At 38.2% G+C, this 17,872-nt stretch overlaps 1 protein-coding gene across 2 annotated transcripts in view; it reads left to right on the top strand.

Moving 5' to 3' along the window:
* Positions 1–12,112, top strand: part of Dthd1 (death domain containing 1) — a 62,507-nt gene extending 50,395 nt beyond the window's left edge. For both annotated transcript variants that reach the window (XM_087909031.1, XM_087909030.1), the window contains 2 exons: positions 3,104–3,161; positions 8,093–12,112. In XM_087909031.1, the coding sequence (XP_087765157.1) occupies positions 3,104–3,161; positions 8,093–8,415 (381 nt within the window). In that variant the 3' untranslated portion in view covers positions 8,416–12,112. The remainder of the gene's footprint in view (positions 1–3,103; positions 3,162–8,092) is intronic.
* Positions 12,113–17,872: the final 5,760 nt, after the last annotated feature.

Here is a 17,872-nt window from a genome sequence, read left to right as displayed (position 1 = left end):
TTTATGGTTTATGCTGGTATCCTTAAGAGGGTTGTTGTGAGTAAATGTCCCCACATAAGTATTGCTAGTCTCCTTTGTAAGAGAGTAGTGTATTGAAGAAAAAACTTTGAAAGCTTAGAGCCATATTTTGATTTATTCAACAATCTTCATGTGCTATGAAAGTTGAAAGTGATGAAGAAATTGCAGTCAACATGCCAAAATATACTAGCTAACATACAGAAAGGCTACTAATAAAAATAACACAGCTTCCTTTAGTTTGTGGCTGGGGTAACAGGTTGGCATTGTCTGAGCAGAAAAAAAAAAAAAAGAAAGCAGAAAGTATAAAAGTGGAGCTGTTTGTTTCTGGAAAGGAAGGTATGGGGCTTGGGGACACTGGGATCATTGCAAAGAATGCATGAGGGCATGCAGACTCTATTTGGCCTTGAGGGCAGTTCTGGACACCAGAAAGTCTGAAAGGCAATGCTCCAGGCAAAATAGCCTAAGGACACTAGTAAAATCCATGCAGAGAACGGATGGAGCAGTAAGCAGTAAGAGGGAGTGGGGGGGACAAGTAAAGCACAGGAAGGTGGCATTAAACATCCCTTATGATTTCAGGACTGACCACTTGGTATACATACAGAAGTAATATTTTACATACTGAGGAGGTTATATTTAGGAATATGTATGTATATAAATATTTACATGCAGTAACTATTAATGAATGAAGAGGTCATGAATTTGAAGAAGAGTGGGAAGGGGTATATAGGAGGGTTTGGGTAGAGGAAATCAAAGAGAGAAATGTAATCATATTATAATCCCAAGCATTAAACTGTATCCTTTATGGGAAAACTGGATGCACTTATGTGTGAAAACCCCTCTGTATTTAGGCATTAGAAACACTGTCAAGCATCAAGATTCTATGAGACTTCTGTGAACAAGAACAATATCCTGGGATAAGGAAAAAATTTGTTGATACATTAAGAAAGAAAGAAAGAAAGAAAGAAAGAAAGAAAGAAAGAAAGAAAGAAAGAAAGAAAGCAATTTGATACCTATATCTTTTCATTGACTTAGTCCATGCAAGGTCCATTGATGGGGAGGCAGATTCTGTTGCACTGTTTATGGAGGTGACAAGATGACTCAGCGTTTAACAATATTTGCTGTTTAATCAAAAGAACCAGAGCTCAGATCCCAGCACCCACATGTTGGTTCGCAGAAACCTACATCTGTAACTCTAGCTTCATGGCATCTGACACCAAAGCCTCAATGGGCACCTGCACGTGTTTGAGTATGTACGTTCACGCAAGCACACACAGATGTTTACACACACATAAATTGAATTTAAAAGTATAAATAAATTCACATTTATATTTCAGTTTTAAAGGGTCTGTCATATAGTCATTACATCCAAGTTAATTTAGATTGAAGTGGTACAATACAATATACCCGAACATACATATATTTATTTCTTAATTTCCTCCTATTGAAACTTCTTAATTTTGTTTTATATTCTTGCATAGAACTTCTATGAAAAGCATTCCTACAAAGCAAATATTCAGATTCAGTGAACTTATTGTTTTAAGTACATAAGGTGTGCTATATATTGAAATATAGTACATTTATTGTTCGTATTGTCATTGCTGTGAGGTAGGTTTTTTAATTAAAAAAAATAGGGTGCCTGCAGTGTACCTCGACCTTAGTATTAGAACATTCACTAGTATGCATGTTGCCGTTGGTTCAGTCCCATTACATACACACACACACACACACACACACAGAGAGAGAGAGAGAGAGAGAGAAAGAGAGAGAGAGAGAGAGAGAGAGAGAGAAAGAGACAGAAGAAAAGGAAAGATAAATTTTGAGGAAGTTGGAAAGGTAGTAGAGAGAATTATTTATTCTTCAACCAATGTTCCTTAGCATCTGTATTCCATGTAAATGCAGTATATTGTCAAAGTCAGGAAGTTGCCATCAATACATGTATACATGTTTGTGTATGTTTGTGTGCAGCTCTCTGCTACTTTGTAGCTCAGGGAATGGCATACCCATCATACCATCAAGATTCAGGATTAGTTCATTACCACAATGCCCTGTTTATTCCCCTTTATTGTCATGTCTTGTTGATCCCTACCTATGAGAAATCACTAGCAATTTTTCCCATATCTGAAAAAACATTATTTTAGGAACATGATCTCAGAGAAGCTGGAATATGTAACTTTTCAAAACAAAAATTTTGCAGTTAGCATAATACTCTATGGCACTTCTATTTAGAAACTTGCACCTTTCAATTTTTATCCTTTTTTGTCCTTCAATTATTTGTCTTTTATTTTTTAGTAAGTACTCTTCCATAATTCGGAGTAGTGCTCACTTCTTTAAGACAATCATGGTCATTTATGTTTTTGCCATTATAGATGAAGCTGCAATGAACTGTTTTCAAGGTTTTGTGATGCAGTCTTAATAACCATCTTTCACAGAGATTGAGGTGTCAAATGCTTCAAAGAAACTGCTTCTCAGCCTCTAATTAGCTGTTTAAAACCAGACATTTTTGCATCATGTCATATGCTATTTTTCACTCTTCCACATTAACTGTGTACAAACTGTTATTCAGGTAGTTTCAAAAGGAATGGTTAACTATGTGATTAGTTCTGAAAAATATGTTTTAAGATATATGCATAACAACTTAACTGTATCTTGTATCCTATATACATATCATTCATATAAACTGTTGTTTGAGTCTCTGCTGGGTACCAAGTCCCAAGTTGAGTGTTAAAGCCCAGTTCCGTTCCTGGCATACATGGATTTTATAAAATATCATGGTTTGGGCATAGAGTTCATGGGGTGCTTTATGCAAGTTGTCTTTTAAATTATCCTCAATTTTAGTTTTGTTTGGGCTTCATGTGGTTTCTCTGGCGATACTGAAATGTCACTAAGTGTAAATTTTTTGAAACATCTGGATTGTTATACTTTGACCTAATACAGGAGAACTATAGGTGAAAACCCCCACACACAGTCTCAGTTTGCAAAGTGTGCAGCTTGAGTATTGCCAACAAGGGTGAGGTTTGGGTGGAGACTGAGCTTGTTCTTCAGCTTGTAACTTCCTTCGCTTACTGTGCTTCCCTTTTCTGAGCAGCACGAAAAAGTAATCAACCGCCCGCAGAGCACCAAAAGAGTGTCCACAGACCCTCTAGGTAAGGATCCTTTGCTTTGTCCTGGTCAAATTACGTTTTATTGTCATATAGGTTACATGTATCTCAGTTCTTTTTTATAAAAGAAATGAGAGAGTAACACTTAATCATCTTAGGAAATCCCACCAATGAACTTCTTTGAGAATTCATGGGCATGCAACCTCAAATAGCATTTACATACACACACACACACACACACACACACACACATATATATATATATATATACATATATATATATATATATGATTAGAGCTATATTGTAATTCATAGAAATAAGAGCTTTATAAATCATTTTGTTTACATAGAAATTCTAGATTTGGTAAATACACTATAGTTTTGTAGCATTGCAAAATTGTTCAACTCTAATTTCCATGTGTCAGTATCTAAATGTTGTCAATTAAGGATTGTCTTAGATGTCAGTAAAGGTGAAATTGAGATGTGCATTTTATTGCAACAAGAAAGAGAAGGTTTCACTGTGTAATGCTGAGTACTTTGAGCTCTGAAACCAGAGGGAAAATATTTGGTTGTGGTTATTCACAATTAGTTAGGTTTCATATTAATAAGAATGTAGCTACTTAGCAAAGATGCACATTTCCAAAATAGGAGTTGACACATTCTATTTACGTTTTACATGTATTATTTAATGACGTAAAGTCTACTAATTCTGTAATTTGTGCTCATCAAACTTATCATATTGTTCACCATACTTTACTAGATCCACCAGGAATGGACCAGAATCCTGATTAGCAGTCTTTACGGGTTGGTGCAGAAAATGCAGGAACTCCTCATCTGCATTGCATAGAGAATAGGAACAAACTTTATTAGTATATACTTTATCAAATAAATACATTTTAAAAGAGAGCAGGTGAAGTTTGCATAGCTGAGGTTAGTGAAATCTCAGAAAGTTTAACGATGTTAATTTCTTAAATAAATTTAATGTGTAAATAAAAACACAATATTTGTTGTTGTCAATGACCATCAAATTGTACAAAAACATGGCACTCCTCATTATGTGTATTAGGAAGTTCCAGGTGGCATCAAAGCTTCAGATGGAAGATGATCACAGATGGAATTAGACTTGGCTTGTTGACCTGTCCCATGACCAGCAGGGCTAAGTCTGAAAGACAAAAGGATATATTTTAAAGATCTGAATGGAGACAAACTCGGGGACTCCAGGCTTCAGAATTCTAAAAGAGTAGTGCGAACAAAACAGTTCTCAATTTTATTAAGGCCAAGAAAAGATAGGGTGATGTTTACAAGTAGAAAAGCAAACACATGTGCATACACCTGGTGTTATGTCTTATCATCTTGGCCATGTCAAGGGGTTAATGAGAACAGACCAGGGCATTCCCTTCATGAACTTGCTTTCAAGTGCATTCACTTATCATAGTTTATGCGATTCTTCCTAGAAGTGGGAAGAATATTCTGCACTGTGTCCCATCCACAGTGCACAGTGAGCTTACAGCTTTCCTGCACAACAAAGAAACAATTAAGTGTTGAAAATACTCAAATTAAAAAGCTTAGACAGTAGGATTGCCTTTCAATAGATTTATTAAAAGTGCTCAATAACATCAGATAAACTCTCAAATTCTTATTATTTGTGTCAAATTGAAAAGCAAGCCAAAATTAATAGCAAGATTATGAATGGGAACTTTAATTCCTTTCAGCAAGAAGATAAAACTTTGTAGTGGTCAGTCTTCCAATACTGTGACAGAATAACGGAGGAAATCAATTTTAAAACAGGAAAGGGCCTAGAGAAATGGCTCAATGGTTAAGAATACCTGTTGCTTATGCAAAGGAACTCATTTGATTCCCAGTACCCACATGGTGGCTAAAAACTCTCTGTAACTTCAGTTACAGGGAATATGATGAACTCTTTTGGCCCGTGTTAGTCCTGCGTGCACATGGTATACCATACACACAGCACATGTGAAACAAAACAAATAGCTGTCAAAAATATTTCAAATGAGAAAATCTTGCTTTGGCTCAGTTTTACCATGACTTTCTGTCAGTAGAGTACACTGTGGTGGAAGTATATGGCAGAGGAGTTTTGTTCATTTCTTCCCATCAGGAAAAGATGGAGAGAAACAGGAAGACTTCAGGGTCATAGTGCTTCCCCAACAAGAAAGCCCAATGACCTAACTTCTCACCAGGCTCCACCTCCAAAGGATTCCTCCAACTCCAAATAGCACCACTGACCAAGAAACACAGGCCTTTTAAGTAAGATATTCAAGATTCCGACTACAGAAAGAACGATTAATAAGGTGTCAATAAAGCTGGAAATCAAGAGAAATACTTGGCATCTGTAAAGTTGAGATAGTATTTAGACATAACGGTGTGGAAAATGGGCTTTGAGAAATTTGAATAATAGACAGTGTTTAAGCTTACTCTGCCAAACTACCACATTAAAAAATCAAAGAAGCAAACAAATGGAATCAAGACCCAGGCAGCTGGAAAGAAGAAAAGGCCAAAGGTTGATAGTTTCAGTTTTATAAATATGGTATCTCAATTGTCTGTTCTATAGCCATATAGATAAGTTCATCACTCACAGAGGCAAAGATTTCAGTTCTAGAGTAGGTTCAAGAAAAACAAAGCTAAAGATGAATCTATGGTGGATTGAGGTATGTTACATAAGAGAGAGGTAAGGAAGCAAGATTATATGAATTCATTGAGGGGAGACATAAGAAATTGAATATCTGGGGTTGGCAAATTGGCTTGTCAGGTAGAAGTGCTCTCCACATAAGCCTAAAGACCCGAGTTCAATCCCTGTCCTCCATAGTGGGAGAGAACTGACTTCAAATTCCAGTTATTTTCTAACGTACATATAAACATCATGTCATATGTACATCCACATTCTCATATGTAAACCATAGACACATATACATCCACAAATATTGAATAAAAATTAGATTTAGAAAAAATATGCTCTTTAAAAAATTCAAATAACTGACACAGGAAGGTTACAATGAGTTACACTGGGGAGATGAGTGAACTGAGGAAAGAGAGAAAAGAAGGAAGTCGTGAAATACTGCTACTGCATATAACAATAATAATAATAATAACAATAATAATAATAGTGATAATGATGATGATGATGATGATGACGTGGTCAATGGGTGTCACAGAAAATGCAGACCAAGAGCCAGAGGCTGTAAATAGTAACCAAATGTCTCTAGTACAGCTTGATTAGGCTTAGAACAGAAGAAAGAAGTTGATGGTCACTGGTACAGAAAATTTTAAATTGACTTTAGAACAAAATGATTTCTAAGTGCATTTGTCAATATCTCAGATAATATGTTTGATAGAAAGTAGCATAGCTCGCTGTATTCAACATATTTTTCATGACTCTGGGAAGCCCAAGTAGTTTGGAAAACGTTAAGAAAACAGAATTAAAGTTGAGAACCTGGAAACAATGAAGAGGAAAAGGAAACACATTTTAATTTGATTCTAAGACCATCATGGATATAGAGAGGTGAGCCGTTAGAGCAGCACTGTGATAAGGCAGGAAGTAGCTGCATGGATGAGTGAGAAAATGGTGGACAGCTACTAGTGATGGAGGGATGTGCTTACTACGCAGGAGCAGAGGAATGGGAGCTGTGGAACTCTAGGGTGTAGAGGAAAGTAATAATGTTGAGAAATTTAGATCACATAGGAGGAAGCAATCTCATTGACTATGAAGCATGAAAAATTTTCAGACTGTGGATGGAAGTAGCTCAGTGGTAGAATTACAGTCTATGATTTGGTAGAGTCACTATTGACCATGGAGCAAGCCCTGACCTTGATCTTCAGCAATGCAAAAAGAAAGAAAGGAAGGAAGAAAGGAAAGAAGAGAAGAAAAGGAGAGAAAAGAAAAAAAATGAAATGTGAAGTCTGGCTTCTATTTGTTTTGGAAACACAAGACAGGACAAAGGGATTGTGGTTAGGAAAGTGAACAGTTATTGGCGAGACTGCTAATGAAGCTGCCTGCTAATTTCAGAAGAAGGAGGGAAAGACATGGAGAGAGGAAGAGCTACAAAGTGCAATGGACATCAAAATGTATGCTTTGCCTGATGCTAGGAGAACACTGTTTGAAACCTAACAAGGCTGTATCTACCCCTTTTCCTAAGTAACCTTCACAGGAAGGTGTATTCAGTAGTTCATGCAGATAGTCAAAGGTGAGAGTGAATACAAAACAGGAGAGAAGTGGCTGTGATAGAAGAGTAGGGGATGGGGTCCTTACACAGACCGATGGTCTAAACTACACACCACAACCAGTAATGACTGCACAATGGAATCAGAAATGCAAGAGATGAACAAGTGGTTTCCAGATTTGCTGAGAGGTACATTGATCATACTAAATCTACTCAAGATGTTTGCAGGTCTATATTGTGCAGAGGTCATTAGCTATTTTTGTTAAAGGACCTTCCATAGAAATGCATTCTGGGTACTCTGGCTTTTTGTGGATATATGTATAGTTATATTCCTGTAAAAATTGACTAGCTGATGTATTTATTCATTATATTAGTACTAATAAAAATATCTGCTTGTACCTGGAAAACATTCTCCAACACAGCACTATTCAAGCAGTAGTCTGGACTCCAGCATCATCATCTACTGAGAGCTCATTAAAAACACCATATGCCCTTCTTACCCTAGTACTTATTGCTCAATCACTATATGGATGCGGTATAAAACTTATTTTAACAAGCCCTTCTGGTTCCTAGGGATGCTGGCATTGCTAAACCTCTGCAGTAGCTGGTACCCTCAGATGACCTCAGACCAGGCAGACATTTGGCAGCCTACCTTTGTTGTCTCATAGTTTCCTGTCTCAGAGGCTAGACCTGAAAGCAGATAGATTTCACATGACCTGGCGAGGAGCGTTAAATCAGCAAGTGCCTAAACAAGAATCCTCACCTCCCTATCCTCACTTAACCTTACATGTGTCCCGACAGAGACTCTTTGGGATAATTTACTTCACTGGTTGGCAGAGGAGCTCTCGGAAGAAGGTGCTGAGATCCTGACCGCATCCCTTCCTCTGCGTCGCAGCACCGTTCAGCTCATCAAGCTCAAGCACCCAGATGATCTGACAGAGCAGATCCACGACCTGCTTTGCTTCTGGAAACGATCGCTCCCGACTTCCATGGACAAAATTCGCCTCCTGGCTCGCCATCTCCGCAAGCTGGGCCGGGGTGATCTTGCAGAAGAGCTCAAGTTCAAGTGGGAGCATAAGGTGTTCACGGAACATCAGCCCTGGTTGGATGTGGCTGCCGATTAAAGGTGTGCTGATCCTTCTTTTGTCCTAGAAAATGACTCACGGATTTTAAAGACTGGGCGTTAACTTTTTCCAGTTACTAAGACAGTTTGAAGGGAGTCGACTTGATATTGAAGTGATTGGAGGAAACAAAGGAGACTCCTCAAACAACTAAACGCATCTCTGGGCGTCGCACTTTCAATGATGACTGACGTGCTTTCTGTAACCAATAGCACCAGGGGTTCAACTAAGCTTACAGGCATTTGCAGCAGAGTTTTCCCAGTGTCTTAGTTAGGGTTTCTGTTTCTGTAAAGAGACACCATGAGCATGGGAATTCTTATAAAGGAAAACATTTAAATGGATTGGCTTACTTTTTCAGAGGTTTAGTCCGTATCATCATGATGCAACTTAATGGTGTGCAAGCAGACACGATATAGGAGAAATAGCTGAGGGTTCAACATCTTGACTTACAGGTCAATGGAAACAGGAAATGATTTGAGACCCTGGGCATGGCTTGAACATATATAAAATCTCAAAGTCTGCCTCCATAGTGACATGCTTTCTCCAGCAAGCTCACGTGTACTCCAAGACCATACCTCCTAAGAGTACCACGCACTTTGGGGGCCATTCACTTGCAAATTACCACAACCAGTTTGCAGTTTAATAGGTAAGGCTGTTTACTAAGTGTGAAGTAAATACATGATATAGAGAATGGCTTTTAAAAATGGTTATATAAAATTTAACTAGTTGTTCGTGACTCCAGGCAATCAATTCCAGTTACATGATGACAGAAACCCACATGTGACATTGTGAAATAATGGGTACCAATGATAGGAGGTAACATATCAAATTTAGGACACTGAAACTCTTAAAATAAGTTAATAGTATAAAACACTTCAGCCTCTTTCTGCCAAAAGAGGTTTTCATAACAAGATTGCTTAGAATTGGTGACTTTTCATACTCATTATCAGGGAAGTGATAAAAAAATAAAGTTGTGTACAGTAACCCAAGGTCTCTTTCAATTACTAATAGAGGTCGTTTATTGCACAGTTAAGAGAAATCTTATTACATAACCATTGGGGTTTAGGTCAGCAAAGAAGGCACAATACTACAGGCTGAGATGTTCTCTTTATTAGGGACCTGCACTCAGGTCAAACTGGGGTTAGTGGACTCAACACAGAAAATAAGTTCATAACTAGTCAGAATTAAGCAGAGGTGGCATTAACTAAAGATATTTTAATATAGGCATCAACATAAGGGTTAAAAGAGAAGAGAAATTCTCAGAAGGAAAACACAGACAGCATATTGAGAACTTCTCTAAGACAGTCACAATTGACTGTCTTACATTTTATTAGTCAAGAAATACTTTTACACACCATCCAAAAGGTACAATGCTTATTTTCTTATGTTCTTGAAGTAAAGAGAACAAAGTAAAATAATTAGTGCCTTTCTAACTGCAAAAAGATTTAATGTTTCTTTTATCCTGCCACATTTATGTTACATTGTTTAACTCTGTGAAGCTGTGGTACTTTGCCTTCCTAAAACCCCTGATGGTCTAATAAAGAGCTAAATGGCCAATAAGTAGGAGAAAGTATAGGTGGACTGGCAGGCATAGACAACAAATAGAAAGAGAAGAAGAGTAGAAAGACAAGTGAATGAAAGGAGAAGAAAAGGAGGATGCCAGGGATCAGCCACTCAGCTACACAGCAAGCCACAAAGTAAGGAGTAAAGAAAGATATATAGACTAGGAAAGAGAAATGATTGGAGGCTAAAAGTAGACAAAATAATTTAAGTTACAAAAAGCTGGATAGAAACAAGCCAAGGAAAGACCAGGCATTCATAAATAAGAATAAACTTCTTTGTAATTGTTTGGGAGCTTGGTGGGGCTCTCCAAAAGAGCCAAAAGAGTACCTTCCTGGACCTGGAGGGAGGGGGGAGGAACTTGAACTTCCCACAGGGCAGGAAACCCTGACTGCTCTTAGGGATGGAGAGGGAGGAGGAGAGGGAGTGGGGGTAGTGGAAGGGTGTTGGGAGGAGGGGCGGAAATGGAAACTTTTATAATTTAATAAACTTTGAAAAAAAATAATAACAAGCACATTTTTTAACTCCTCTCAAAATCTCACTCTCTAACATACCATTTACTTCACCATCTTGCAACTATCTTTGTACATCATGTATATCTGAATACTGTAAGCAATATACCACTAATATATTCTCCTATTCAAACACATTTTTCATATATATAATCACATATATACAAATGGGTATATTATCAAATCTACTTGGATACTTTCACAAAGACTCACAGGCATATTCTGCCATATACAATCTACTCCCATGTCTCATATACATATTCAACATGTATATCCTCAAGCACATGCATACACACACATACATACATACACACAAAAAATCTGTACCTGCACACTTATGTTTCATACATTCTCCTACAAAGTCTACTCTTCTTCTACCTCTTTTTCTCTTACATACATTTAAATACTCATTGAAAAAGGAAATACATACATACTTCCCTTAGCACATGTTGACATAGTTTTTCCAGTGTTAAATCATTTCTTATATTATTGTAACTTTAAAACAATAAGGAAACACATAAAAATGTTCCAGAATTCTTTACAGCCACGCCCTAGTCCTATGCTTCTGCCTCTGTCTGATGTGCTAATCTACCTGGATCACACTCACAGAAACACTAGCTTCCAGTTGGGTGCCTACTGCTGAGACCTAGCAAAAGCCTGGAGAGAGGGAGCTGGTTACACAATGTCCCACTTTTCCTTTTTTTGATTATGGTTATAAAGCAGTGTCTCTCATCTAAACTCCTCCCTAGGAAACCACACTCCCCTGGGTCTGCTTTGCTCCTTTCTTTAGGTCTGGAGTTTATACCAGCTTCCTTGTTTTGCTTCTGCTTCATGTAGACAGAGGCTGCTTGTTCATTTTCAGGCTTCCCAGACCCGAAGTGATCACACTGAAACTATATTAATTGTAACACTGCTTAGCCAATGACTCTAGCATATTCATAGCTATCTCTTACATCTTAAATTAACCCATTTTTATTAATTTGTGCATCTCCATGTGGTTGTGGTCTACTGGTAAGGTTCTTTCTCTCATCCGGCATTTGTCTCCTGCAGTGGCGACACTGCATCTTCTCTGACTCTGCCTACTCACTATATATTTTTCCAGCCTGGCTATATTCTGTTAAGCCATTGTCCAAAAGCAACTTCTTTATTAACCAATGCAATAAAACATATTCACAGCATACATATGGGAATCCCACATCAGCTCTCCATGTATTCCCCTTTCTTTTAAGACAGTGTTCCTTTAATTATGTCTACTCAATTATCCCACTTCTTTCTTATTGAAATGTCAACCTCACCTTCCATGCTAGAAACATGTCAGTGTATATTTACAAGGGGAATCGTGCATTTTGTATACAGTTCATAGTTTCAAATATTAACGTCTTATTTAAGAAAAGAAGTGTGTTTTCAATGTCTTTAAGTGTTTTACATGAAAGATATCATGTCATCATTAATTTTGCAAAATATTTAAATTGAGAAATGTAACATGTATTCTGTGATGTTTGAATTTTATTTCAATTTTATGCTGGTGAAATGCACTCATTTTTCTGTGTATGGCCATAGTTTGGTCATTTGCATAATCGCCCAATATTTCATTATGGAAAAATAAAATTATGCACATATTCTTTTTATTAATTTTTATTTTTGGTTTTTGAAGACAGTGTTTTTCTGTGTAACCCTGGCTGTCCTGGAACTTGCTCTGTTGATCAGGCTGGCCTCAGAATCATAGAGATCAGCCTCTGTCTCCCAAATGTTGGGATTAAAGGCACACTCCACCACCACCCAGCAAATTATTCATATATTCTATTGTAGATTGGCATTGAAATGAACTCTATTTTCAGATTGTCATATACAGTTCTAATATGAAAATTCTTTGCATACTTTCAGCATATATAGGCATACATTTTATTTTAGCATACCTAAGAGTGAGAGTGAAATGTAGGCTGGTAAAATTAATTTAACCTAAATTCTTGTTTTATGTGACTCAGGGTTAAGGATGCTTTACTATTTACATTAGTCACCAGATTCACCAGTGAAAAGCCTATTACCAATATCATTTTGCTAAATATTGAGCACCATGTTCTACAAATTAGATAAAATCAACATTTATTATTCAAGCTAACAAAATCTATGGTGCTTAACCATAGTAATCTTGATTAAATGGTTGTCTGGAGTACAAAATTCAAGGTATTTCATAGAAAAAAATAGAAAGGTCTTAAATAAACAATGAGTGCTTTGAGAACATCATAATTCAATTTTCAAAAGAGTTAACTTCTGCAGGTAAAGGTCTATCTTTCTAAACTAGTACTTCTTAGAAAGTCATTATGATATTTTAAATGGAATATTGCATAAAGAAAGAACTAACCTGATGGCACAGAAATTGTGGGAGTGGCCAACCAAAGACTGATACAACTAGAGACCCTTGACACAAGAGGGAGCCCACCACAGATACTGTCTAAAGGGCCAGAAACCAGAGACCAGACATCTCAGAGACCGAGAATAGAACCAAACAGACTGACAAAAAAAAATCATACTAATGATATTCTGCTATACTCAAGAACAGGAATCTGTCAGAATGATCACCAGTGAGGTTTCATTCGTAAACTGATGGGAACAGATGTGCAGAATCCCACAACTAAATGTTAGGATGAGCTCAGTTAATTTTGTGGAAAGGCGGAGGAAGAGGGAAGATTGTAGGAGCCAGAATGATCAAGGTTGTCACAAGAAACCACACAGAATCAACAAACCTGGACTCATAGCAGCCTATTGAAACTGAACCAAAACTTAGGGAAACTTCTTGGCTCTAACCTAGGCTCTATACATATATGCTATAGTTGTGTAGCTTGGTCTTCTTGTGGTCTCCTAATAGTGGGAGCATGTGATATCTCTTACTCTGTTGCCTTCTTTTGGGACCTCTTTACTTCTAGTGGGTTGCCTCCTCCAGTCTTGATGTGATGGGAAATGCGCAGTCTTATTGTAATTTGATTTACCATGTTTGGTTGATATTACTGGGAGGCCTGCCTTTCTCTGGAGGGAAAGTGGAAGAGAAGTGAATGGGGGCAGGGCTAGGAGGAAAGAGAAGATGAAAAACTGCAACTGGGATATAATACATGAGAGAAGAATTTAATAAAAAAAACTTAATTGAAATGGTTCATGAATTCAGGACATTAAACATCTCTCTCTCCACACCAAGTAGTTAAAGATCCCCTAGATCCTATGACTAGTAACATGGTTTCCACAAGGTTCTACCCCATACAGACAGGGGTGGGTGAGTGAGAAGGTGAATGTGGTAAGAAGTAAGCATTTGACTCAACCTTTGGTTTGATGTAAAGTATGGGTAGGCAAAAGGAAACCTAAAATATTTAAGTTCTGAAGGCTCCAAGTTAAACTCTCCAGCAACTATTGGTGTCTTCAAGAACTGTTCAAACAGATTCATTATCAGTGAGGAATCCAGAACTGTTGTGGAATAAGAGATTTATTGAAGGTACAAAGCCGTGTCCCCTCAAATTAAAAAGGCAACAGTATGGGGTAAGAAGGAAATAGTGGGTGAGGTCAATGTCAGGGCGGATGTAGGCTAGGGGATTCCCAGCAGCTTAACCAAGCACTTCTGTAATCTAACCTCACAGAAAGTCACAGCATGTTCTGCACGTTTTCCGAGATGTTATGTCAGTTATTTGATCTTTGACTCACTACCTTGTCCAATCTTCTCCAGTTTATTATCTAGTACATTAAATAGTTTACTCACTTGTTACCATTGTTTACATTTTGTGAGTCAGCACCCTCTTTTGTGCACAAACTCAAAGACCAGGAGCTTGTCTCCTGCTTACTCGGATACTCCTATTACACTCGCATACTCTGACACCAGGACTCAGTTGGCTGTGGTAGTAACTGTGCTCAATGCCAGTAATCTGGAGGCTGAGACAGCAGGACATCAAGTTCAAGGCCAGCCTGAGCAATATAAGAAGAGATTTAGAAGTTGAAATTTATGTCCTGGCAATGCTGAAGCATGCATAAGCTGCCCATATATGGTGATTCTGTTGAACTTGTCACTATTGGTTTCATGGTCTAAGTTGATGAGAATGACTGACCAGGTGTCTTACAAATGGTTGAGCCACCAAGTGGTTACTGAGAACTGAACTCAGGGCATTTGGAAGAGCAGGTAGTGCTTTTAACCGACCCTGCTTCAAAACCCAAAATAAACAGAAACAATAGCCAAAACCCTAGAAGATTCTGTTCCAAAGTCCTTTTACTTCTACCCTGGGCTAGTCCCCTACCTGCTTAGCAGTCTTTTAGAGTTTATAAATTTGACAAAGTGTTTCTGTTTCCTGAATTCCCAGGATAGGGTAAATGTCCATTGAACCTTACCTGCAAGTACAGCTACAGACTGTCTGTCCACTATTATAATTGCCTATTGATACATATTTTCTCCCAGTCACCTTTTAGCTTTCTTGAGCACAATTCTTTGCCTTTGTCCATTGGTGGGGTCCCAGAGTTTTGCAAAGGACAAGGCATACAATATGCACTCAAAAGTATTTTTAACAAGCTAATGAATGGGCAAGTATACATGAACACACTGACAGGCCATCTGGACTCTTAACTGCTTCATCCCAAGATATCCTTGTGAGGAAATTACCATGTTTGAAAAGAGGAAAATGTATGTGGATTTTAACAGTTATCCCTACTGTAATGGTTGTTCTGTCTCTTAAAGAGACAAGCCATGCCCACTCCCTCCCTGTATGCAGCCTTAGTATCTCTCTCAGAGAGGCAGCTTTGACCTCTTCCTTTTCTCCTCTCTCTCTCTCTCTCTCTCTCTCTCTCTCTCTCTCTCTCTCTCTCTTCTTCTCCCCTTCTCCTTTCCCTTCCATAACCAGTAAATAAATATCTAACCTCACTCTACATAGTGTGCCTATCTTTCTGTCTCTCACCTGCTGCCCACATGGCTCACCTCCGAGGACTAGCCACCTTCGGAGACCTACCACGTGGTCTTGTGTGCTGTCCCTGCCTGAGACTGGCTGCTCTCGGAACCCCCTGCCCACTGCCTGCTGCTGCCAGGGATCCCACAGCAAGCTATTTGGGAATTTGCAGCAATTTTTAATAATCTATGAGACCTACCAGTCACAAACCATAGGTAAAGCTGACCAGAGATTTAAGAGGAATCACTGCTGCCCCACACATCATAGCTCTGAAGCATTGCCAACAAGAGACAGCAGATACCTTACACAGAGAGAAACTTTGTTCTCCAAATTATCCAATGTAAAAGGAATTTACCACTTGAAATTTTATCAGTCACAAAGAAATCCCTTGCTTGCCTAGAGGACTGAAGCCACTTTGACACAGAAAAGCGTTCTCAATTTACAAACTGAGGAACCAGGTTTTGTCCAGATAAAAGGCCCCTAGACCTACTACTGCATATCCATCTCAGATTTAACATTACCAGGGAGGTGCACTTTGCCCAGGAAACCTGATGCTGACCTCTGCACGTGTAGTTCTGTTTTGATTTGTGCCCATTAAAACAATAAACTTATCCCCCATGTACTCAAATAACTCTTTAATTCATGTAATGAGACACTGACCATCCCTTTGATGTGCAGCCTCCTTTGTTGAACTGAATAAGTAAACCCAATTATGTTGTGTTCCAGATGTGTCCCTGGTGGTCCTTCCCAATCTGTGTTATCTGTATGATCCTTCTGTATTACAGAGTAATTTTCAAAATAGTTGTATATTAAATCAGTATAAATCTGTGCTGATTCTAGTAAATCTTGCTTCATTAACCCCTGGGTAGGCCCTAGAAAACACAATAGCAAAATCCTTCACAGGCAGTCAGGTTAAGAACAATTTCTTTTCTGTTCAAATAGACTCTGACATATGTGGAATGGTTGTTAAAATCAGTTTCATACAATGAGGACTCAGCCCTCTATATCATTCTTGTATTACGGATAGCCACCAAGTCCCTCAGGTCATAATTTTGCTCATAAAGTTGAAGGGCAGTGGTCACTGTGTTCTATGTCCTGCCCAAAGCACTCTTGCAATTTTTAACTTTTGTGCTTAGCACTGTGCCAAGAGTAGTAGGAGGAAAGAAAGAGAACAGAGAAAACTCTGTCTATGCTGACTACAAAGAGTTTTTCCCTTGGAGTTGTCATTTGAGAAGATGTATCTGTTCACAAGGCTGAGCAGAGTGGAGCCCAGAGCCAAGATAAGAGGGTGGAGCAGGGGAAGAACTCCTCACCCAGTCCCTCCAGGAAGAAAGAAACTCAGGTCTGCAGTGTTGAAATGAGAAGAGCTTACTGTGGCCATGCCTAGGGGCTGACTCCTCAGGAAGTCACTTATTGTAAAGCTGATGTGAATTTACTTTTTGTTGTTTCATTTTCAATGATAAAATTATACTCCCATATTCTGCACACTAAAAGACTTAAAGTAGAATGCACTATTTTTATACTTCTATTAAGACTCATTTGGGGTCATTTGAACAGACACCAAGGGCCTCCACCATGAAGTGACCCCAGCCTCACTTCACCATCTATAACACATTCAGAGATTTTCCTTTTTAAATGGTCAGTTCAAATGCATCAATATAACCACAAGGGGGACCCCATGTCTCACACAAAATCAAGGATAACAGCAAGCAGCAAGAGCTTCCAAAGAAATTCCTTTGCATATTGAGAAAAACATTTTGCATGGTATTTAAGTAATAATATTTTAGAATAAAAGAAAGAATGTGACATATAGTCAATAAACTACAAATGTAATTTTTTTTGCTAAATTCAGTTCTAGTAGTAATGATTATCTCAAAAGTCTCACACTCATTTGGTACGACAAAACAAAGCACAAAGAAACTGCTATACAGTGTTTTAAGTTAGAATGCATTTTGAGTTCTTTTAACCAAAACAATGTATTATTAATGCAATGTAGAATTAGTTATAGAAACGATGTGTAACTTTTTGAAATTTTCTGGGAACAGCAAATACAAATATAATTGATGGCACTAAGTGACACTAAGAGAAGGCTACTTGGTGGTTTCCAGCTGCTCAGCAGCTCAGACCCGAAATAATAACACAGAAACTATATTATTTGCAATACTGTTTGGCCAATAGCTTAAGCATATTTCTGGCTAACTCTTACATCTTAATTTAACCCAATTTTAGTAATCTGTGCATCACCACATGGCTGTGGCTTACCGAGTAAAGTTCCCAGTGTTTTTCTGGTGGGGGCTCCATGGCTTCTCTCTGACTCTGCCTGCTCCCTCCCAGCATTCAGTTTAGTTTTTCCTGTCTACCTCTATTCCCTGAACAGGCCCAAGACAACTTCTTTATCAACCAATGGTATTTACAGCATACAGAGGGGAATGCCACATCTTTTCTGTTTTAAATAAAAAGGAAGTAAACCTTAACATA

The sequence above is a fragment of the Myodes glareolus genome, chromosome 8 (genome assembly GCF_982192425.1).
Source record: "Myodes glareolus chromosome 8, mMyoGla1.1, whole genome shotgun sequence".
In the NCBI taxonomy this organism is placed as follows: domain Eukaryota; kingdom Metazoa; phylum Chordata; class Mammalia; order Rodentia; family Cricetidae; genus Myodes; species Myodes glareolus.
This window is presented reverse-complemented; position numbering and strand designations above follow the sequence as displayed.